The sequence below is a fragment of the Neolamprologus multifasciatus genome, chromosome 4, assembly GCF_963576455.1.
Source record: "Neolamprologus multifasciatus chromosome 4, fNeoMul1.2, whole genome shotgun sequence".
Lineage (NCBI taxonomy): Eukaryota > Metazoa > Chordata > Actinopteri > Cichliformes > Cichlidae > Neolamprologus > Neolamprologus multifasciatus.
In genome coordinates, this window is record NC_140442.1 from 9,179,139 (window position 1) to 9,203,657 (window position 24,519).

The 24,519-nt window shown below is 40.7% G+C and overlaps 1 protein-coding gene across 2 annotated transcripts in view; it reads right to left on the reverse strand.

Annotated features, from left to right (window-relative positions):
- Positions 1-20,780, reverse strand: part of srcin1a (SRC kinase signaling inhibitor 1a) — a 106,732-nt gene extending 85,952 nt beyond the window's left edge. The window contains exon 1 of one of the 2 annotated variants that reach the window (XM_085157958.1): positions 415-20,780. In XM_085157958.1, coding sequence (XP_085014084.1) covers positions 415-544 — 130 coding nt within the window. In that variant the 5' untranslated portion in view covers positions 545-20,780. The remainder of the gene's footprint in view (positions 1-414) is intronic. The other variant, XM_085157959.1, reaches the window with a different exon arrangement.
- Positions 20,781-24,519: the final 3,739 nt, after the last annotated feature.

Sequence of the window (24,519 nt, forward strand, 5' to 3'; positions counted from 1 at the left end):
GAGAATCCAAAAGCAAAAACTGTTTCGCACGACACACTGCTGTGTGAAATGGTATCCCGGGCTCCACTTGGCAGACAAAGTAGGTCTGAATGATTTATGAGCGACAACAAAGCTCGCCAGTTGTTTGTTTTAGATAAATGCTACACAAAGCAAAAACTAACAAACGTGATGATGGCAAACAAAGAAAGACGAAAGTTTCCTGGCCAAAGAAAAAAATGCAACTAGATTTCCTGAGTTTCAGAGTACTCTTGATGAAGTGGTACAAAGTTCAAACCCGCAGGCTGTTTAAGCCTTGGCGCAGGTAGGGCTTTCTGCAGCAGTGCAACAGATCCAAAAAAATAAATAAATAAAACTTTTCAAAAGCAAGAGCTGAATTTCTGAGAGGATTTCATCTCTGAAGCTGAACCCGCTTACCTCCTCCAACAGCATCCATGGGTCCCAGCACTAACACCTGGCCAACTGCCCGCCCATCAGGTGTGAACACCTGGTAGTCCTCACCAAACATTCCCTCCCCCTGGTCTGCCAGCAAACAGCCTCTATCCATCCACTAAAGCTGCTCAGCTTTACTCAGCTCAGCGGAAAACCTGTAAGATCAACTGAGTGATGCATCACAGTACTGTACTGTACTTTAATGTAATCTTCTGTATTCAAAGTGTACAACACCACTTCCCTCCCGCAGTAACATTACGCCTCAATGATTACGACTTTAAAGGACACTGAAGTTAGAGTATGACAAAGGCCTAAATAGGGTAGCTGACTGATAACATAGTGAACGTGCATAATAGGGACTAACAGCACCTCTTGCTCTCTTTTACTACTATACAGTCTTTCAACATCTGTGCTCTTCGTCAGCAACATGCTTATTCACAATCAGGATCGGAGACAAGCGCTCGGGGCTGCAGAAGCACTTCCCCTTTCCTCTGCACTTTCTCTCTGCCTTGATCTACCCTCTTTCCATCTCTGCCTTTCTCTGTCTGAAAGGTTTCTGTGAAAGGCCCAAGATGAAAGGCTGCCCTCAATGGGAGCGTGATTGCAGAGACAGTGCTGCCGGCACAAGGTGCTACCAGAATTGCTCACTCAGAATTGCTCCGCCCTGCAAAGATGCACACCGCCACTGTCCAAAGTTTGTGCATGTGCAACAGCAGAAAGATGTTCCCCTTAACAGCCTCTTACTCAAAAAGATTGATCCCAGCAGTGTTCAGACAACATGTGTGTTGCGTCACATGGAGAGGATGTAATGTGCAATGACACGCGCACACACAGAGGGGAAGCGCTAGTGGAGAAATACTAGCTACACCTTGTAACATGTAGATAGATCTACTGCATTATATCTGCTGCTTTCTGTGACAATGCGATTTGTTTCAGAATATTTACACAGCATGCACATGCACAAAAATAGACACTTTTTTGTGATCTGCTGGCTTTCTAATCTGATAATCTAAGAGCAAAAGGCCTAGAGACTTGTGCGGGGAACAGCCAAATGTCTGCTCATGTAAAGATGAATTCTTGGAGAGAAAGCGGGGCACATTAAACCATGAGTGCTAAAAAGGTAAAACTGTACAAAAATGAGACATGAACAAAACTCTAGACAGGAAAAATCTATATTTACATCATTCTGTGTTGACAGGAAATGTTCCAGGATATTAAAATCTATTGAGACTTTGAACACCAATTTAAAACATACATGTTTATGTGTATATGCAAACGTGATTCACTTGGAATAACTTCAGTTCTAACCCTCAATCTCAGAATATGAAGGGAAAGATACTCAGGAATGCTAAATCACACATTGACAGTAACAATTTAAAGACAACCTACATGTAAATACAAATACATCACTAAACAACAAACAAAAACCACATAGAAGAAGCGAGAGTCCTCCTGTAAATGCCTTGGATACAGCAATAGTGCACCGTTGTCTGTTCTATAATAAGCAGGACTGCAGATCGATAATGCAGAGTGATGGTGCTGTAATGTGACCAGAAGCCTACTTTTCCTCTCATATCAAGATAAATAGAAAAAGATGTGAAATCTGATATTACGCTGCACGTGTACAAAATGGATTCACCAAAGGCCTCGTACCAAATTTAAGAGAGACGATTGACCCTCTTAATCCCAAAGATAATATTAAAACACACACACACACACACAAATGTAACCTCTAAACCTATTTTATATATACCCACAAGAGAAAACAGAGGATTTTTAGTTCAGTTCTACCAGAAGCTCCTCTCATGTCCCCTCCACCACACAATTACCAGTTTTATGGCTACAGTCCAATTAAAGTGATTATGTGTCAGAGAAGAACGAGTAATATGATGATTATGATAATGACAGATGCGACACTTTGTGAATGAGCCACAGGTGCAAAGCTAGACCCAGGGACAGCCATCCCAAATAGGAGATTTTGTGGAGCCAGTAACCGTACAGGGTAAAGAGGTGAGAGATAAAAAACCAACCCTTCAACTTGCAGAGACGGTAATTTATGTGGAAAGAATTTACAGGTGTCACAGCCCAATATCTCTTAACGGCTCTTTGGCTGATTTAAACAGAAGCATTGGGGCTGATACTAGTCCCTTCAAATTAAGTGGTCTACAGGGATTGAGCAGTGAATGGAATTCATTATGTTGGTTGACGGCTGTGATGTTCATTTAAGCAAAGATAAGAGAAAAATAACAGGATATAGGGAGAAATGTCCTACGACCAGACCACTGTTTTTCCCTTTCACCTAATCCCCTCACCTGGTCACAGCAGATGGCTACCCTTTATTGATTGTTGGTGTGGACTGGTGCAGACCAATCCCCCTTCCTACCTTGTCTTTCTCCCCATTGCCAGCAGCATGTTGTTGTTACTAATCAGTATAATTGAAGCTATGGTTTACTAAATCTACAGTAAGTGAATATCCGACCTGGAGAATTTAGGGCTAACATTTTCAGTCATCAAAATTACAAAGATACAAAAATGACAGTCTAAATAACTTAAGATTAGCTGTACAATTAAGAACTTAATTGAGTTTAAGCATCATGAAAACTGTGAAAAATCCTAGGTAATCGTTTTAGGATAAACCAAGAAAATCTGAAATTTTCTTGGTTTTCTTGGATTGTATTTAATACTTGGATAAAAACAATTTGCAGTCAATGACTGCCTGAAGTCTAGAACCCATGAACATCACCACGGGCTGTGGTTTCTCCCTTGAGACATTGTGCCCAACCTTTACACTACAGGCACTTTCAGTTGCAGCTCGTGTATGAGTCTCTCTGGATTCTGTTTCAAAGCAGGCTATACTGTGTTGAATCAGGTTACTGACTTAGCTATTACTTGGCTTGAAGAATATCCAATTTCTTCACCTTGAAAACCCATAGGTTGCTTTTGCAGTATGCTTTGGGTCATTATACATTTGCGCTGAAGTACTGTCTAATCAGGTTTGCAGCATTTACATGAATCTCATAGTGTATTTCACAATTCACCCTGCAGTCGCACTACCAATAAACACTAGTGGCTTAGTTTCACTGACAGTCATACATGTCAATGCTATAATGCTAATATCATTTAAAAGTTAATGCATTATGCTTTGATTTATGAGTTTTTATGTGTTTCTTTCCTTTTCTATACTTTCCTGCTCAAGTTCATCTGATTTTGTCTGTCCAAGGATTTTTTTCAGACCACTGCATGCTCTTTTAGACTTTTCTAGCAAAGTTGAATCTGACCTTCATGTAAGAGTGTAAACAGTTGTTTGCACTTTGTTGTAAGCCCTTCGTATTTCCATCCGTGAAAGTGTCTCTTAATTTTAGTCTTTAACAATGACACATATGCCTACTCAAGAATGTTCTTGACTTGGTGAGATGTTGTGAAGTTTTTCTCAACCAGGGAATGCTGTCATTATCCACTTTTGCCATCTTTGTTTTGCTCTTTTTTGAACCTGACTGCTGATTCGGCCACTCCTAAAGTTCCTCCTGTCTCTCTGAGAGCTTTGTTTTGGTTTTCCAGCTTAATGTTGGCCTCCATCACTTGCACTGACATCCAAAACTACTATGAAAAGTTACAAAATTCAATTCAACAATTTGAATCAGCTTCAGATATTGTGTCTGCTTCATTTTTCATGACATAACAAGGGGAAATGCCTCATCTGGCTCTCTGGTCTCTCAACTGTCCCATTAATTCTGAGTATTTGAATAGTTTTGTAAAAATCCTTGAATTAAAGTTGAACATCTGCACTTCAAACATATATCGATTCTCTGATTTAAAATCCACTCTAGTGGTGTACAGAGACAAAACTAGAAAAACGATGTGTTCGTCTAACAAATTATGAACTTAACTGTACATGATATAGTTAGTGGCCTTTATTCAGCCAACCTTTAATACCACTTTTGTACACCTAGATTGAATAGTGAGTATTTGTAGCAGGGTCTGCCCTCCATCCAACATGGGGAAGAGTATTTCTGCCTAGAGAGCACAGTCTATGATTCTGTGTCAAAAAATGAAAACACAACAGTGGCTGAAGCTGTTGGCAAGCATCCTGAAGCGCAGGGCGAATAGGAGACCTGACCATCTAGGGCACAGGTGTCGAACTCCAGGCCTCGAGGGCATCCGGTATCCTGCAGGTTTTAGATGTGTCCTTGATCCAACACAGCTGATTTAAATGACTAAATTACCCCCTCAACATGTCTTGAAGTTCTCCAGAAGCCTGGTAATGAACTGATCATTTGATTCAGGTGTGTTGACCCAGGGTTACATCTAAAACCTGCAGGACACCGGCCCTCGAGGCCTGGAGTTCGACACCCCTGATCTAGGGTTTGTTTATGTCTCTACATGCTATTGTCTTGCAATGCTCAGAATGCGATGTTTACTTATCCTAACTCAGAGCAGTGAATAACACCTTATAGGTACTCTTGGCTCTAATCTGAATTCAAGTAACTATATCGACAGCCATTTTAAACTCTATTACTCTATGTCTGAATTTTCAAACTGTTTAATATACATGGATTTCTAAGGGGCTCTAAAATAAATCACTACGATATTTTCTCACCTTATAAAGACTGCTGTGAGCGTCCTGCTGCTCCAGTGAAAGTCATACCACTGCTGTGGGGTTCCAGACTGCTACCAGTACAGACAGTGTTCATGGGGCATCCTGACAGCGAAAACAATAGGACATTTTTGTGATGTATGGATAGGATGGATGGACTGAGGTCATTGAAAAGGATCAAAGGGCCACAACAAAGCCCTGCGCGTCACTGAACTCCTGCGTCAAACACCCAACAAGAGAGCAGAGGGAAGAGAAATCAATAGTGACTCATGCTATGCTCAGGCTGCATCAGGTATATTCGACCGTGAAGATGAAACAAGAAAAGAAGGGAGAGAGTACAAAAAGGAGGAGATGAGGAGAAGAAGAGAGCGATGAGGCACATTTTGAAGGCCAACTCTGCTCCCTATTGTTATTAGACAGCTCCCTATAGCCTCCCCTCCACTGCACAACTCTGATGTGCTTCCTCCCCGTGACCTTCGTCTGCTAGATCACATTGTGCTCTTTCCCATCTATTGTAAAACATCTGAGGGAAACGATCTATTTCAGTGTGATCATCATTTTGCCTTCAATCATGTTCTCATTGTGCGAGTGTCTTAAATTACCATAACAACGCAAAGTTGTAAAGGTTAAATTAAGCCTGGAACAAACAGGAAATTAAGAACTCGATGGATCGGTTCCGATTTTTCATGAAGTTGTGAGAGCGAGTCGTGCAGGTGACCAGCATCCCAGAGCGCTGAGTGACACCTAAAGGGCACAGCTTGACTTTTCCAAGACATCTGCAGCAGGTCTCATTAGTATTCAGCTATGAATCATTCATACAGCCGGCTGTCATTACCACAAACAGCATCGGGGGGACTTACAAAGACACACATACACACTCTTGTTCACAGTTAGGGGTCCGTACAAAAAATATGCACACAACCAAAAATGCTCAAAATGTAGAAAAGTGTGAAGGAACTGTGTTAAAAAGAACTAGTTAGATGATCTGATTAGTTCATCTGCAGAAAACTGATATGTGAATAAAGGCATGTCTCAATTACAAACTGACAGGAACCGACTCAAGTTTCTCCACTAAGGATTTGCTGCTTTTCTGTCTCCTTTACTTCTTTTATTTTTAATTTTTCACAAAGTGATGATCTAAAACTACTGGCTGGACAACTTAGAAGACATTAACTCTACTACAGATTCACGGAAGATGAAAAAAAAAATTAATTTTTGTACATTTTAAAACACTAAATTCCATAATTTTAGGGATTTTTGCTTATTAAATAATCAAAGAAACAGTTGTCACTTAGCTTGCTGTTTAAAATAAACTAATTAAATTATTACCTAATCATTGCAGCTCTAGTGGCAGCCCCTGAATATTATAAATGATACGCTGATTACCAACACTCTATGTAAACAATACCACAAGGGAGTGCAGTAACAGAAACATGCAAATCACAAACAATAAGCCCTTTGTTTGCCTCCACAAGGTGAGACCTCTTTCCAACAAAAACTCCATTTGCATGCTGTGTGCAACAACTGTTTGTGGTTAACAGGCTTACACACCAAACCAGAACAGACTACTAATGCAGAGAGGATCAACTTCAAAGATACTCCTCTCCCTCTCTCTCCTTCTCTCCGTGTGAGGGAGCAACGGTGCTCGGAGATGATGCACGACTCCGGGAGCACAACAACTTTGTGTCCTCGACATTCCGTCTCCATATTTGACATCGATTATCTATACGTTTGCATTACAACACGCACTGTACTGTAACAAACAACAGGACAGTCAATGATAACCCAGTGAGCCACAACGGAGTTGTCATTAGGTACGAAGCCAGGAATCAGTATTTATTAACCACATCACATTTAATGTGTGCCAAGGGCTCTATTCGCTTTAAAACACTACTGTAGCAAATGTGTTTTCATGCCAGTGTTTGCAGTGTGAGTATTACTGTTTTGTTTTTTCTCGTATATATCCATTCATTCATCTGCCCATTTCCTTAATCGCTTACATTAGGTGAGAGGCAGCCATTCACGGATAAACACATCCTAAACTACAGCCAATGCACGCTCACAGATTAACCTAACACGCACGTCTCGACTGAGGGAGAGACCTCTTGGCGCACCCGGCAAACCCAAAGCCTTCTTGCTGTGAGGCAACAGCGCAAACCAGTGCATTTACAGTATACAGTTTAACGCAGATACACAGATTCACTTTATGTATTGATGCAATCATAAGCACACTTTAATCTTTTCTTCCAGCAATGATCCAAATTGAATCCAAGGGTTGTGATCTTTCCTTCAAATGTAGCTTCTCTGCTCTCGAGTCGCACTCAACACATCGCAGAAGGTGAGAAAAAAGACAAAGCAAGCAGTTGTGTAATTTCAAAAACAACACCGGGGAAGACACAAAGCAATAAGGGAAAGTCCACAGTGTCTTCAACAACCTTTTTCTGGCATTTTCCATCGCTGAGAAACAGAATGTCTTTTAATGAAACCAGTAAAATAAAACTCCCCCCAGAGCACACAACGCATTAATAATTCTATGAAGGTATGAATATTTGAAGCTCAGTTTCAGGGTAAGTGTCAATGTTACTTGTGAGGGCAAGAAAAGAGCGCTTTATATTGATAAAAATGAACCGATGCCGAGACACTGCTTGCATAATTTGAAAGGGCATTATAAGCGGCAAGCAATCGTATGAAAAATAAGTGTAAAATAAGTGGTTAATAAGCATCTTACATAACATACCTTTTCCTAAACCCTATAACTTATGTCTGAGACTACTGAGTGAGCACCATCCTTCAGGTTTTAGAAATGACATTTCATCTCAATGAACAAATATCACAGTGGTCTGAATGACAGGCAGCAACCCATCTGTGTATACGCCACCATCTCCAGAGCATCTGCTTGGCAGTGGGTGGAAGTGGGCTGGACTGGATGAGCTCTGCTGCAAAGCCCTGGAGCTTCTCTCTGCAGCCACTGGTGCAAAATTCCTGCTGTTATCTAGAAGGTGGAGCTAATATTTTATCATGATGGCCTCTTGGCGCTCCAGTATGCCAAAAGGCAGAAGGCTGCAATACAAGACAAATGACAAGCTCCAAATTCCCTGGCCAACAAAACCCACATCTGCCAAACCTGTATGAAACACACTATCACAGCCACCTCTGCAGAATGAATGAATAGTGCTGAAGAACATTAACCAAACCGAAAACAAAACAAACACGAGCAGATGCACAAATACACATTTGTACCAGTAATACACCTGTATGCGTGCCAACACAGCGGCAGAGATTATAAGTTCAAGACTGCTGCACTCTGTTTCCAAACACGTACTGGAAGATCAGCGGGTTGATCTATGGGTGGGTGATCCAGCATGCATGCACAATGAGCCTAATACATTGTTTATCAGTGTGAAAGAACTGGTAAGCAGGGTCATTAGAAATGTGGACACATTTATCACAGCAGAGATAGCATGAATTAAATCTTGGACTCAGAGGAAACAAAACAAAAGGTTCTTAAAGGATGCAGAGATAATCCGTGAGCTTATGTGTTTATTCAGTAAAATCTATTGATTGTCACCGAAAGAAACTAACAGCCAAAACAGAAAATGCAGAACGGGTGCAGGTGTCACTGAAGCAACGCCAATAAACTGGATGACATGGTAATCTTTCAATGTATACAAAATTTGGAATTTGTGCAGCATTTAACCCCAGAGCTTCACTTCTTATAATCACGTTAACACTTGCTGCCAGTCTGCTGCTTCGCTGCACCTCCACAGCCTCAACAGCCGGCTCTGCGAGCCTCCTGTTTCCTAGTAACTGTGGCAGGGACACAGGGCTTGGTGAACGGAGGAGCTTCTCTTTTTTGTCATCTTTCTGACAGTTGGGTGCATGCATGCACTGATTTTTAAATAATTTCAGGACTCATTGCATACATATAGGATTTTTCACTGTAGAGGTAACTATGTCTGTCGGTCCGACAGCTGGTGCACGTTTTGGTCCAAACTAAAATACTCCAACCAGTGAAAACAATTAGTAAAGAAATGACAATTACCAGATGAGAAAATATAGCTTTTCAACATCGTGATATTTAGTAAAGGCTTTAGTGGTTTAAAAGCAACTTCTGGTTGGATTACCATTAAACCTAACACAAACAATCAAGATTCCCTCAGGATAAATTATAATAACTGCTGCCCCATTACCTTTTCATCTAACAGCATCTGCTTGTAAAAATGCAAATAATCTTATAATTTGGTTTATGACCCGAAACATGTAAAGCTAATCAACATTTCCATGCTGTCCCATCACTTAATAAGCCTCAGCTTTTTTTGTTTTGTTTTTTTGTTTGTTTTTTCTCTATTTGACTGGAAAAAAATAACTTGCTGAAATGTATTCAGATACAGCTACACTAAAATGAGCAACCTCAGGCTTCCTGTATAAGAGACACCTGGGAGAAATATGAAATATAGTGAATGTCTATCCTCATTACCAGGCTACAGTAAAGGAAAAAGCAGGAAAAAATAATGCAAAAAAAAAAAACATTTTACCTACACCGGATTATAAATGTAAATTACAAAATAAATAACAGCCTTATAATAATGAGTCAGTAAACACTGACATTAACAAAGCTGTTCTAAAAATTATCATTTGCAGCTCTGCCAGGTTTGATGCAACTGAAATTAAGCACATCAAATCCTACACCAGTTTTAGTCATAGAAATACGAGCCAGTCTGTTCAGGAAACGTGTCATGTTATGCAGCCTTAAAAAATTGAGAATTTCTGTAAAAGATATGGGATGATTCTGGTACAGACTTCCAGGGTGGAAGACGCCGAGTCTTCATACTGAAAAAGGATATCAATTAATTTGAAGAGCCTACTGAGAGAAAATTAAGCTGCAGCTCATTACCTGTTATCAAATGAATATATAGCATATCACATATTCACTGGGGGATAGAATTCCACATGTGTGAATTACACTGGAAACTAAGAGGTGGACAAGGAGTCTAACACCTTGGGAATACTGCTTGCAATTTGACTGAAGCAACACAAGCTCTTTAGTTAAAAAAAACCCTTATGCTTTTGGTAGCATCTTAATAAACATGTTGTGTCCCAAGACACTGAACTCTGAATCAGGCCATTCCAGTTCCCTGCTGTTAACTGAGCACTGCCAGTGGCAAAACATAAAACAACAAAAATGTTAATTAACAACATTTAGTCATTATGTTGATAATGAAAGAGCAATGCAGCAGGCATTGCATTTCCTTCGAAATGCATTTGCAGTTGCAAACGAGTTGCATATAAACAGTTAAAAGCGTCAAAAGAAGGAACACCATGACAACCTTCAAACACCCTTGTTACAGGCTGAGCTCGGGATTCAGCTGCGATTACCTCTGTGTGCGGTCCTCAACAGACCTATTGTTATTGAACAAGGTCGGACATTAGAAGGCAACTCCTGGCTTCGGAAATCATGACCCATAAGTGACTCAGTACCACCAGAAATAATAACTAGCCTCCGCACAATCACTGACCATTCATGACACGCAGTCATATTAAAAGCAGCCATTTTCCTCTCTCAGTCCCACTCTCTCTCTGTTACCACTCATAACACTTCATAAAACATCTGTCCTCCTCATATTGAAAAAAAACCAACAATCTCAGCACATCCTAGACATCTCTTCTGCCATTTTTTTTATATTAAGCTGCAGAGTGCACACTATAGACTGTGTTGCAGAAAAAGCCAGTGAAATTTGCAATATGAAAACCCACTGGTTTCCAATTTAAACCTCCAGCTGAGGAGATGGATGCTGCCCAGTTAATCGATCAAGAGACACAAAACACAGGAAGGAGCGCTGGAAGAACCAGAGGGATACCGATCTGTCTTAGGGTAAAACACATCTGACCTTTTCAAACTCACTGCTCTAATAGTTTATGGCGGCGAGTTTGGGCTCATCCGCGAATTTCACATGCAATGTTTGTGACTGCACTGATCCCCGTTACAGAAAATCCATTTTTTAAGCTTGGCTGGACTTCTCAATAATGCAAGTCCGTATCAGCTTCTCAGCCGGTTACAACTCATTACATGTATATTAGTGGGCGATAACGCAGGAATTGGTTTCCTTGTGAGAAGGGTAGCTCCTAGTGGGGAAAATGAGGAAGGAAATGAAAAGTGATCTACAAAGTTGCAGCAGAGCGCAGCCTTTCTGACAGCACAGACTTACAATCACATGAAGAACTGCAGCATGGATCACACAAATTATACTAAACTGAACGAGCGACTTAAGAAACTGGTTCACAACTGACAGTAAATATGATGGAGGTTTAAATTTTGACTGGAGCAGAATCACGATGGCAATCTAAAATCGCAGCCAAGCCCCAAGGCAATGCAGACATATTTGATGGTTCAGTTCGCAAAGTGATACCCCAACGAACTCTCGTTACAGTTTGATAAATCAACATTTAGTCTGAACATGGGGACAGTGAAGCAGTATATTGAGACCAGGGCATTAATGAGATGAGGGATATTTGGATCCAGTCATAAGCAGAAGAACGATAATCTGCCCATAATCACTAGAGCCTGCACTCCCTGCTTTGTATTCCTGCCTGAACATCTTTAGAAGGAAAATCAGATGTGCACGTAGGAGGAAATAGTCTGAGAATAAAGAACACCATAACCACTTCTGCTAGCGCCTCGCTAACACCACCACGTTCATTTCCTCTAACTGCCTCGCTTTCTTTGGGGGGAAAGTTTTTGGAGTTTAGCAGTTTCCATAATTTAGTCTTCTCGTGCTTCACAGTTCAGCGCACTCTGTGAAGTAACACAGATTCCAGAAATGAATCTTTAGCCCACAGGTATCTGAAATGTAAGTTAGATCAGTCTCACCCTACACTCAGGAGCTGACTTATTCGTAAGTGATTCAGCTCAAAACGCTTTGAGCCCTTTTAAGCATTCACCTGGTCATAAATGTTTAATAACGACCACAAAAATATGTCTACATAACAAGACACAACCTTGTGCAATATGATCTGCATCTCATAAGTTTAGGCTATTGCTCTCCCATGCAGGGGAGAAGTAGATGTACTTAAACCTGACACAATGTTTCCACTGAATATTAAAAACAGAGCATATGCATGCTGCTATTTCAGGGACTGCAAAACACCAGGTGAGGCTCGTGCGGTTATCAGATTTCTTTGTTCCACAGGCAGAGAGGACGTTTGGTTTTTGCAGGTGTGGAGAAACGAGAAGGTGCAGATGCATGCACGAAATAACCTCCTGGTAAACACAGCTTATCAGTAGTTTCTTGTTTATTTGTTGCTGCATTAAAGAGAAAAATGGCAAAAAACCTACACAACAAAATCAGGTTTGTGGTGATGTTTTCAGACAAAAAGATTTAAGATAAGCAATATTTTAACAGGTAAACAAGTCCAAACTTTTACAATAGAACATTTACAATTTATTAGGTATATCTCGCTGATACAGAATTGAACCCCCTTTTGCCATCAAAACTGCTTTAATTTTTCATGGCACAGATTCAGCAGGGTGCTGGATACATTGCTCAGAGATTTTGGTTTATATTGATAGCATCGCACAGTTGCTGCAGATTTTCCTGCACATCCATGATGGGTGTTTCCTGTTCCACTACATCCCAAATGTGGCTGACTGGACTGAGATCTGTGGAGGATATCTGAGTACGGTAAACTCATTGTCATGTTCTCAGGGAGGCTGTGGTCTTTAAACGACGCTCAGTTGGTTTTAAGGGGCTCAAAGTGTGCCAAGAAAATATCCCTCATAGAATTAAACCACCATCAGCAGCCTGAGCCATTGATGCAAGGCAGACTGCATCAACTTTTCATGATGTTTATGGTAAATTCTGAAACTACCCAAGCAGAAAAATTGGAGACTAATCAGACCAGGCAATGTTTTTCCAATCTACTGTCCAATTTTAAGCAGCCTGTGCAGGTTTTAGTGTGAACTTCAGTGGGTCATCTTAACCATGTCTACATGCCTAAATGCACTGGCTGTCATGAAATAGACTAATTAGATATTTCCATTAATGAGCAGTTTAACAGGTGTATTTAACAAAGTGGCAGATGGGTGTATATATACTCAGTGTCAAATTAAATATGAATATAATTGATGTGGCAGTCTCCAGTGCTGTTGCATAACTTGGAGGTGTTTGGGATGTTTTATTAAAATTACAGGGGAAAAATATTCATTTCATTAATGAGATCAGTGCAATATCACCACTAAACCTACAACCTCAGTAACAGCTGAATTAGTACCTCGGATGTTGTCAATAAAGCTAACAGAATTTGATTCACACACCTTGCACTAGTTGCATTTTCTGTCCAATAATGGACCGAAAAAGAAACCTGGCTCTGATAGACACGTCTTAAATCAAAGGCTAAATTGTAAATGATAGCTGTAACGTGGTGGAGGTAAAAAAAATTGAAAAAACCCAGCAGAAATGTTAAAGCCTCTCTGCTCAGTCATTTCACGCTCGAATTTTGTTTTCATAGATCAAACAAAAATTGCATCTGAAGCATCAGAGCTTATCTAATTAAAAGCTAAAATCAAAATTTACATGCAGACACGCAACTGTTCGCTACAGACAGCTGTTATAAGTTGATATCTTCATCCAGTGAAAATGCATGGGGTGAAAATAAATAAGTAAGATGTAACTACCACACTGAAAATACCGACAGCAGGATTAGTGTGCTTTGCTGTCAGTCATAAAAGTGCTGATCACCAGAGTCTGAGTGAATCTGGGAATCAGATGAGGGGAGAAACTCTGCAGCCTCACATTGGGTGAATATTTCAGTATAAGATCTGACCATCAATGATGGAACTGGTGACCTTTTATATCTAATGTCTGCACAACTGAAGATCCCAAAACCAAAAAAAATGTGACTATTAATCATTGCAAAAAAATTCTGACATAAAACAGGTCCTTTTCTCCCCTGACAAATTTGAATATTTACCTCATTATCTCCTACTTTTTCACACATTGATCTCCACAGTACCAACTTTCACTGCTGCAAAAAACAGATGTTACTTTCAAATGCTGTTGAGACGTATTGTAATTACCAGGATTGCACATTTTAAATCGACCGATATATTGTTAAATAGCCAACAAACCTCCCTCTTTTTTTTGCTTGCATTGCTAATATGCCAAGATCTTGTATTCTCATTACCCTACCATCACAACACCACTGCTTTCTCCTGCCGCAGCACAAAGTAGCTCTGTACCACTCTGTCTCCAAAAGAGTCAGCAGAAAGCTACTTTTGATTTAGAGACCATATTGTTATGTCTCACTACAGAACACCTTAATATACGACAAGTTGTTTTTATGACTCACAGGCTGTAGCTTTTAAGGGCACATTAGGGCAGTACAACTTTTTCAACAGATCACTGTGGACCAACTAGAGCTCTGTGACGGGGGAAGGAGGGGGAGCATCTCGAGAATAATGAAGTAAATATTGCCCTCTTGGACCCACAGTGCAATCGCTTCAGGATCATGTTGTACAAGCTGCTCTGGAGGAATTTTACTCAGTTTCTGCTCTTTTTGGAATTACAAGAAAGTAGCTGCAAGCACATTTGCAGCTAGAGAGAAGGCTGAGTAGGAGTAGCACCATTCAACTTGATTAGTGTACAGACTTTACCAGCTGACAGGAGGTGATTATACCCTGCAACTGACAGCAGCTGGAGGACAATTATAGAGCTGTATTCATTTTAAAGTAAGAGGAAAGTGTTGGAAAGTTTAATATAGATTTTCAAATAGGTGCTTTGAGTATGTTTTTTTGTTTGTTTGTTTTTTAAAGAGAACAACTCAAAATCTATGGGGGTTTTTTTTCCCTTTGATCACAAACTCATTCAAGATCAAGCAATCAAACTTGGTTCATGGTTGGTTGCTTGAAACCCTGTTGTTTCCAAAGTGCCATTTTAAAAGCGTTAAGTTAAGCGTTGCTATCTTAGTTGTAAAAACAAAACAAAAACATAAAAAAAGAGCTCTGACTGTGAAACCAGACCCTCATTGGCTGATGAAGTATTAACCTGTTAACTAAAGAGTTATCTGTATACCACAGATAATCCTCAATTTCAAAACATGGTATGACCAAGATTTACAAAACAGATGCTAGGTACACCGATGGAAGCTACATCCATGCTATATACAGTCTGTAATCTATAGACAGTATTGTATGACATCATCATGTTGACTAGTAACAGTCTAAAATGATTTTGTGTTAGCATCTATGCACCTATAAAACCTTAAAAATGTTGTTTCGCTTTTCTTTCACAACAGTGAAACTTCACTTTACACAAATGCTGTATTATGCATGATGATCATGCAATATGACGCCACCATGTTGCCTGGCAACCACTCAGAAATGGGCTAAAATGGTCTGTTTTTAGCCTTTATACACCTACAAAAAATGTATAAAAGCATCATATCATTTTTATTTCACATTAATAACATTTATATCCACAAAACCCGAAATATACATGATTAGTAATCACATAGCAACTGAAATCATCCAGGCCTAACAATAGCATGGGCATGTACTAGTCATTACTTTGACTTATAATGGTAATGCAAGTCATTGACAACCGCCGTCTTCATGCTGAGAAAATATGTGATCAGACTTATGTTCCCATCGTAAAAGCTGTATCCTACTGCATAGGTCTCTGAGAAATCATTTCTAATATAAGACAAGACGAGACAAAGAATTTCTGTGGTGCAGTATGGCTTAATTAATGTGACTGACAGCAGAAACAAAGACCTTCACGACACAGAGAAAATAAAACAACAAGAAAGAAAATGTATTTTAATTTCGGACCTGTTACATCACTTGCAACAAGCATTTCATATTTAACTCCACACCCAGCGGTGGTGGTTAAATAGCTTCACTTTTTAAAACCTGACGTCAATTTAAAAAACTAAAATCATAAATGAAATACAATTTTTTGATTGAGTTGTATTTGAGTTTACCATTTGCTGAGAATTTCATTCACACATGGTAAGTTTAACCTGCTTTAATTACTTATTTATTGTACTGGTGTGCTTTCAGAAAACTAAACATCCAACACTTCATAGCAAGAATAAATGTTTAACATCTTTCTTCTCTTCTTTTAGTTAAAATTCTCCTTGAAAAGCTCATTATTAAAGGAACCTACAATCAGATTTTTTTATACTTATAGTTAACCTTGAATAAAGCAATAAGTATTACCCCCATTTTATTGTGTCCATTCTCATGCACAGATATCAAACTCTACCACGCACACAGTTGTGGCACGGAAACAAGGACCTTTGATAAATGCATGTAATATTTAAACCCTTGAATCATTAATGACCTTGAGAGCTTACTAGTGTGCTTACCACTGCAGCTGTGAGAGACTCATCATATACCATCAACAACAGACCCCCTGGAGTAACAGCACAAAGATTCGCAAAGATCTCTGGCAATTCTTGACAAGGGTGAGAAACCTGAGCAAAGATTCCGAAATTCGATGTGAACGATTTTTTTTGTTGTTTTTCTCTTTATATAGTGATCAACTAGAGAACAAATGTCATCGCTTGAGCGCGATCAGTTGCCTCATATAAAAACTAAATGCTGCATGTGTCATCATGATCCTTCATCCATCCCAAAGTACATATTTGAACATATGCATGTGGGTGCACATATGTGCTGAGGACACGGCGTGAAGCAAATCTAAACAGCTTGCAGATTTGGGCAGAGAAGCCTGGGATTTTATCATTGCACGATCATTAAGTGCTCAACCCATTTTATCAGCTCGAGGTTGTGCCCCAGAATGTGGGGAGTGTGTATATCATATAAATATTTTGTTTAGCACATTTGCGTTAACATCAGAACAACTCTGGTTACGCTATTCCCAGCAGGGTCAATTACTTCAGAAATCCCCTCCAAACATGCAGCTCCTCTGCCATAAAACATTGCATCATCGTCAGCCAATCACAAGGCAGGAATCATGGGGCTTTGTGTGGCACAGACCTAGGGAATAAGCAGGTGCCCAAGTACACTAACACAGTGACATCCACACTGTGCTGCTGTCAATAGCTTAGAGCAATGCTTTGGTAAAAGAAAAAGAAAAATCGTGTTACTTGTGATCTGATCCGTGCTCAAATAGAATTTAACAGGGGCCAGGATATAATGTGGTTCAATGTAGATTGTGCCCTTGCATGCAAGATAAATATCTGGCAGGTGCATAATGACATGACCTCGTACAGTCCACCTGTCTTTGCTTTCAGTATTGAAATGAAAAAATGGTAAACAGAGCAGCTCAGTGACTTGTTCCAAAACAAAACCTGTTCCATCAAATGCAAATCTTTACTGGAACTGGCCTGAATTTTCCTAGCTGTCGTTAGGATTGCGCAATGATCTAAATATGAATTCATCAGTTTCATGTCAATGCATGACATACATTTACTGTCTTTTTACAGGTTTATCTTTTCAGATAAATCCTCCTGCAGTTTATCTACCACGACGCCCAGAGTATGTCGTAATGTCGCCAACGTGTCTGCGCCAATGTCAAGACAAAGCCTCTATATATCAAAGAAAATCCACCGGGCTAATGTGGCCAAAGAGGTCATCACACTACCTCACACCTAACCCGTTACTGTTCCGAAGAGAACTGGCCTGAATTTATGCCTAGCAAATCACAACACGTAACATCCAGGCAGCAGGTTACTTATGTCTCTTTTGATGAACTATAGAATTACTTCAGCAGTAAAACAGCATCTCAGGCACTGCGGGCCCTGCTCTGGCTTTGCCTCTCTTACAGAGGATCATAAGACAGACAGGCATGCGTGTTGACATAACCCTCAGCTGAACATACCAGGGTAGCATGGAGATAAAAAGCTACCAGGATCTACAGTCTCTGTACAATGGCAACATTACGATAAGTGTTAGCTCTCCGGCAGGCTAACACTGGCTTAACGCTCGACTCTGCTAATCTATTCTTTATGGTTTAGCCTTGTGAGCTGGAAAAACTCTGAAATAGGCTTATGAAGATGTTTCCATTTGCAGTTACAGGAAGTGTGACTACCAAGTGTAAGAGCCATACTTCTTCACTGGTTGAGTTGGGAAAGTTAAGCCTGGTTTAGGAAATTGTTTTCCAGCTGGTGACTTGAATGTCTTGAATTGGTTCGGTCTTGCCAGCTTTTTAATAAAATAGTGCTGTTAATTACCACCAGCAGTAATGACAATCCTGAATACTGCAGGTGTAATGTAAGTGATTGGAGATCTTTTGTTTCAGCAAATTATCCAAAATTGCTGATGGTGTAAAATAAAAGAAAAAGAAACCCTAATAGCTCAAGTTTCAGTCAAATGTAATGTCTGCTTTTAGAAATAATACACCCAGGGGTTTGTATTCAGCCTGATACATCTCTCCAAGACAGACACTGACTATACAGAGCTCCGAGGCCAAGCTTTATAGCGATAAAGCACAAAAATCCAATATACACACACAGACCTCTGGCCAGTGCAAAAGGTCGTATGCCATTGTAGCTTGCGTCTGCCTTCACCTAAGCTGCAAACTTATCTCCCTCCATCTGAAGAGCCAGATGAACGTGTCTTACAAAGAATTCAGCCTGAAAAAATGAAACTATTCAAAGGTCATCTGTAAGCAAAAAGCAAAAACAGACAAACTGAAGGTATCAGTATTCAACACCAAACACAGAATAAGCTCACAAGCCAACAAGTTGGTTTACTATTCCACTGTTGAGCTCTCACAATCACTGCAGCTAATGACCGATTAAAGGTACTCAGCACTTTTAAAAAGAATTATGTTGCCTCTGCCCAAGCAAGACTTACCTGTCCACCAACGAGCAAACCCCTTTTTTGTCTTTTCTTTTGAGTTTCCTTTCATTCTCTCCCCGTCTTTCATATCTTCTGTCACTTGTCTCCCTGCTCTTCTCACCACTAGCTACCAGACTGTCCCTTGGTGAGAGGCAAGTGAGGACGAAGAGGAGGGGAGAAAGAAAGGAGGGAGAAAAAGTGAGGGAGAATGAGGACTTAGAAAGGGAAATGAATGTGGATAAAGTCCCGGAGCTGTGTCATGTTGCCCATCTCTCTGAGAAGTGAGCATTTATCCTGTCCTTTCTTTCTCTCTTTGGATCTTAAGAGTGGATCTTCTGCTGCCTGTCAGACAGCCTTGCCATCCCAGGAGTGTTTCAACATGCCTCGAGTACATTCTTCCTACTTTAATCCCACACCCTTTTTATACTCTCTCTTTATCATGTATTTTTACCTCGTTTATTTGGGGGTGTAAAATCTGCAAACAAATGAGGCGCGCTGTATTTTGCTTGAGGAAATCTGGTGCAAACTGTAGATACATTTGCCTGGTTCTCAAAAGAAGACTTTAAGATCATTTTCAACGATTGCTTTTATAATAATGCAAAAAAAGAAGAAGAAATAACGAAAAAAGAACGATAAGGGGCTGAAGGAAATAGCAAGAGGAGCTGACCCACCCGATCATCCGTTTACAATACCATCCCCCATTCACTGATAGCAGAGCTGCCTAGTCCCTTCATTAAGCTATCATTACGTTCACCATTTTTTCTAATTTGTCTTTTTTATCTTTGTTTTTTTATGCATTTCATCATCTTTCAAATACACACACACCCACCAGCATGCACACACCCCTACACTTTGGAGTGCTTCACTTCCCAGAGGTTGTCCATGTGGCTGACAGCAACAGCTGCAACCAACACACCAACGCAATCACACTTTCCAATCAACTACACACAAACATCTCTCGAGTCCTTCTCTCTCTCTTATGTGCACATACACATACACAGACTCACACCCACCAGCACCACCTGCTTCACTAATGGTACTTCTGCTCTACACCGGTCCCCTCCCATATCTTGCGCTCACACATGGTGCCACCACCCTGTATTTCCAGCACCCTATCCACATTCAACAGCCTCCCACCCCAAGCCTTTTCCCAGGGCACCTCACTCCTGACCTACTGCCCATTAACTGATGCTACCTCACGGCATCACTCTCCTCAAGCAGCGCCGCTCTCCACAAGCCCTCAGCCCAACCCCCCATCCCTGCTTTCACAGAGTGTGACAGGAGGACAGCCAGCTAGTTGGGTAGCACAACATACAGAATCAAAAAATACCTGCCACACAAGTATGCATAGAATTAGGGTTGACATGCCTTGGGATGGTGCATTGCCCATGCTGCGACACGGACCGCTGCAGCTGAAAGTGATCGCGTTTCCTGTTCCCCCTCCTCTTTTTTCCTCTCTCCTCCTCCCCTCCTCCTGTTCTTCGCTTTCTGTTCTTCACAAATCGCTGGGTCTCTCCTTCCTTGTGCCGGTCCCCGTGCTCCTATTCGCTCCTCGCCTTCTACCGTCCTCCTTCCCTTTGTCTCACTCTGGCTTTCTCTTCCCTCCACTGGAACCTCCTTGGCGAGATGGCTTTGGTCCAGCAGCGGCGCTCCTGACAGCACTGCGCGTGTGTGATTGCGAGCACGTGTGTGTGTGTATGCGAGTGTGTGAGGGAGAGGCTGGGTGGGAGCGCCTGGGTGTGTTTGCGTGAGGGAGAGAGACGGAAGAGATGGGCGTAATCTTCAGCAGCTTTGGGAGAATGTGCATGCCGGTGCAGGGATGCTCAGCACACAGCTAGGAGTGAAGCACAAATTTTGCCCATGATAAATTCACACTCCCTCACCCACTCTCTCTCACTTCCTCTCTCCATGCCTTATTTCCTACTGAATACACATTATACTCTCGCTCTCCTCTTAAAGACACAGGCGGCACGCTGCATTGCTACATGCCTAAGGCGCATCTCATGATATCGTAATAAAGGGGAGCCCAGGGAGATGATCCTGCATGGGGCTCCTGAGCTGAGCCAGCGGGGAGGGGGGGGTGTAGATTTGCTTGAAGCATCTATTGTACCAGGAAAGGTGGGGAGGGACTGAGGTGGGTGAAAATAAAAAAAAAAAGAAAGAAACAGTGGAGGTGAGAGAGACAGAGAGAGAGTGAACACTTCAAATATCCTTGTGACAACATCAGCTAATGATAAAGCTGTGTAAGGCCAGAGGGGAGGTTATAGTGGGATTGCTATGACAACCGGAGCTCGGCGGCAGGTGAGAATGACGAAAAGGACGCCACAGGAGGGCAACCTCAGCATCGCTCTTCCCTGCTGGATGTTTGTATAAATTATTACTATTTTTAGTCCTGATAAGTATCAGCCAAGTCCAACATTATCTCAGCTATTTAAGAGCACCCTTGAATGTGTGTGTGTGGGGGGGGGGGGGGGGGGACAAATCCAAACTGAAATGAATCTTGTGTATTCCTGATGGAGGACAAAATGAGTTAAAAGAAGCTGAGAGAAGAAGGCATAGGGTGTGAAATCGGGGACAAATATTGTATAAGCCATGGATGATTGAAATCCCGAATACTGCTGTCAGGCAGAGTGAAGCAGCCTCTGCTGTAGTACCTAATGGGTGCTGATGAATTAAGAAGTTAAGAGCGGGGGAAAGAGAGACGGAGAGAAAGTAAAATGCCAGGAGATGGAGAGATAAAAGAGGATGGAGGGCCTCTTCATGATGAGAGTGATGAATAATATATGATCAGCCTGCTCATGACTTACACAGCACACTGGAACGTCCGTCATGTCCAGCTGGTTTACAGGCTCAGAGAAGGGATACATCAGCCTGCCTTGTGTAGCCTGTCCACCTCAGCTAGAAGCCTAACCCTGTCACAGTGAATATTTATCAGGTTTTGTATGTTTCTGTGTGTGTTAGTGTGTGTGTGTGTTTTCTTAGGTGAGAGTTTTTACAGTGCAAGTGTTTAAGAGCTAAGACAGAAAAAATGTTTTATTTTCAGTGATCAAAATGTCATCATAACACTTCTATTGTGTTTGTGTGTGTGTGTGTGTGTGTGTGTGTGTGTGTGTGTGTGTGTGTGTGTTTTAAGATATATAAATATAATATAAAATGTTCTTCAGAGAAGTAAAACATGGGAAGGGGAAAAAGTAAATGCTGTTTTCGGCAGTCATGCTGTCGATAACGGTGCAGATGGTAAGAATTATGTTCCCCAGTAGACACTAAATCCAGCACAGAACATTTTTAATTATCTACTTTTAGCTTTATAGAGCCACTTCGCAAGATTTAACTTCCAACTTGACATGACTAGCGACAGGCGATCCTTTAAAGGAGATTTTTTACAGATATTTGATTTCTTACTTTATATCTGAAGCAAGATATCGGTCTATAAATATTCAACATGAGAAGGCCGTATGGAAGGACCTCAAACTCACTGTGAAATTTGTTGGTGGAATATTAAAGGAGAACTAGGGTTACTAGGAGAAGGAGAGCAGAAGTGTTTGGCTCATTTCCAACTCCATTTTTATTTTTCGCTACAAGTTCAGCTTCTGCATGATAAACATTTCAAAATAATCTTCATTCATCTTGTACTGGGAATTTGTGCAGCTGACTAGAAAGCACAGAAACCGTCTGAAACAAGCGGCTTTAAGCTCCTTTACCTTGTCTTTAAAGTTGTTTTCTTCTGATTAGCTGCACCTTGCAAATAGATGTAAACAGCTGTTGGGCGGGGCTCTTCTGTTCACAGCTAGTGCTGCCAAAGACACCTGCTTTCACTGACATGGGGAAAAAATAGCTTGAAACTGAGCATTTAGAGCAGTCTGAACTTTTGGGTTTTAGGGATTCTTTGCTGATCAGCTTAAATGAAACTTAGTTTATATAAACTCCTTCGTTTACATAGTTTTCACCTTGGACAGATATTTATTTTTATTGACCTATTATTCCACTTAAAGAAGCTTTTTTTTCCCACAAAAATAATTCAGGAACCAAGCCGGTCCTAGCCTAGTTTTAAGCCTATCAGAGGCCTTTAAGTACTGCCATCATCATGAACCCTACAGAATAACTATGAACTTAAACTAAGCGAATTCCAAACTTAAATGTAGCTATAACCACAGCAGTTACAAAAATATAACATTTTAAAAATGAAATTAATATGTAGAATATTCTCAGTGTCATGTTTTCCTCTTCAGAATAGGTGATCCAAACACAGCAACAACATAAACAGCTTAATGTGCCAGAATGAAATCTCCCTTCTGCTTCACCCTTCCACCAGCACACTCAAAATGCTGCCACGTTTTAAAAAACAATTATAAATAAATATTCTGGTACAATATATTCAAAAAACTGCTTTGATGATGACTTTTTTCCTGCTTTCCCGCAGAGCACTGCCTCTCTTTCACACCCACATCTGCAAATCTCTGTACAGGAGGAAGGCAACCCTGTTTAATTTAGTCAGCAGCAGGCTGTCAGAGTTTGAGAGTCAACAAATATGAGAAAATAACTCAGCTCTGTAATTTGCTCTACAGCATCATGGACCGCAGGTGTTAGAACCTGTGAAGGACGGTCAGATTAGGGATTGGCTTTTCACACAGGATTGTGGCTGCTTTTCTTTATCTCATATTGTAGGTAATTTTCATATATATTTTAATATATATATTTTCATATATAATTTTCATAATATTTTAAATTTCATATAAAATCAGAATGTGTCTTTTATTTCATTAGTGGCAGTTTTCAGGTGGAAACATCAGTGTTTTGCTGTGTGACTATATTTTTCAATAGGTCTAATTGAGCAAAAAGATACTGCACTTGACATAATGAGATAATTGCTGTCATGTGCATAATAACTATGCATAATAACTTTCTATCTACAACATTTAAGAAAAATAATGCTAAAGATTGGGTCAAGCTGGTGTTTTGCCTCAGGGCTTATATATTTCACTGAGCAGGAAGCTGTTCATATGCAGAGATGGAACTTGCTGAGCAAGTAGCTCCGAGGAGACAATGACCACCCTGTGCCACTGTTTTCTAATAAAGCGACAGCTGCGGTTTTAGTGTTGGCTCTGCAGCTGACCATATTGTAGAAAGAATTATCAAGGCGCTTAGTCTAAAAATGATGCGCACTTTCATTTTCCAAGTTTCACACTCATGTTCTTAGAAGAAATTGTCAGTTGTCCCGAAGGAGTTTAAGGAAACCCAGTTTGCCTTGGCTGTCCTCTTTCCTTCTCTCCATCTCAGCTGTGCGAGCTCATCGACCCAGAAACCCTTCAGCACATTCTGTGGCACAATAGATCTGCCCTCGCTTCAGTGGAAACTGGCCATCTGAGGTTATTAGAGGAGGGGCTGGGGAGGAATGTCAATGACAGCGTGACTTGGATGCAGAAATATAAGACAACCTTAGAAGGCAGTGAACACAGGTTTTCTTACTGTACAAGAAAGACAAAAACATGTCACTGCGATCATGTAAATGCTTCATTTGCATTTACAGTATGTGTACTAATGCAGAAAGCTACATATGCCTCATTGCAACCTTCAAAGCAATACCCAAAGGCACTATACATTCAGAGCTATTAGAGCAGAAAGTTGGAACCTCGAGGTCCAAGGATAACAGGTAAGAGGTAAGGTCTAGAGAATAATGTCTGCAGTAATGAAT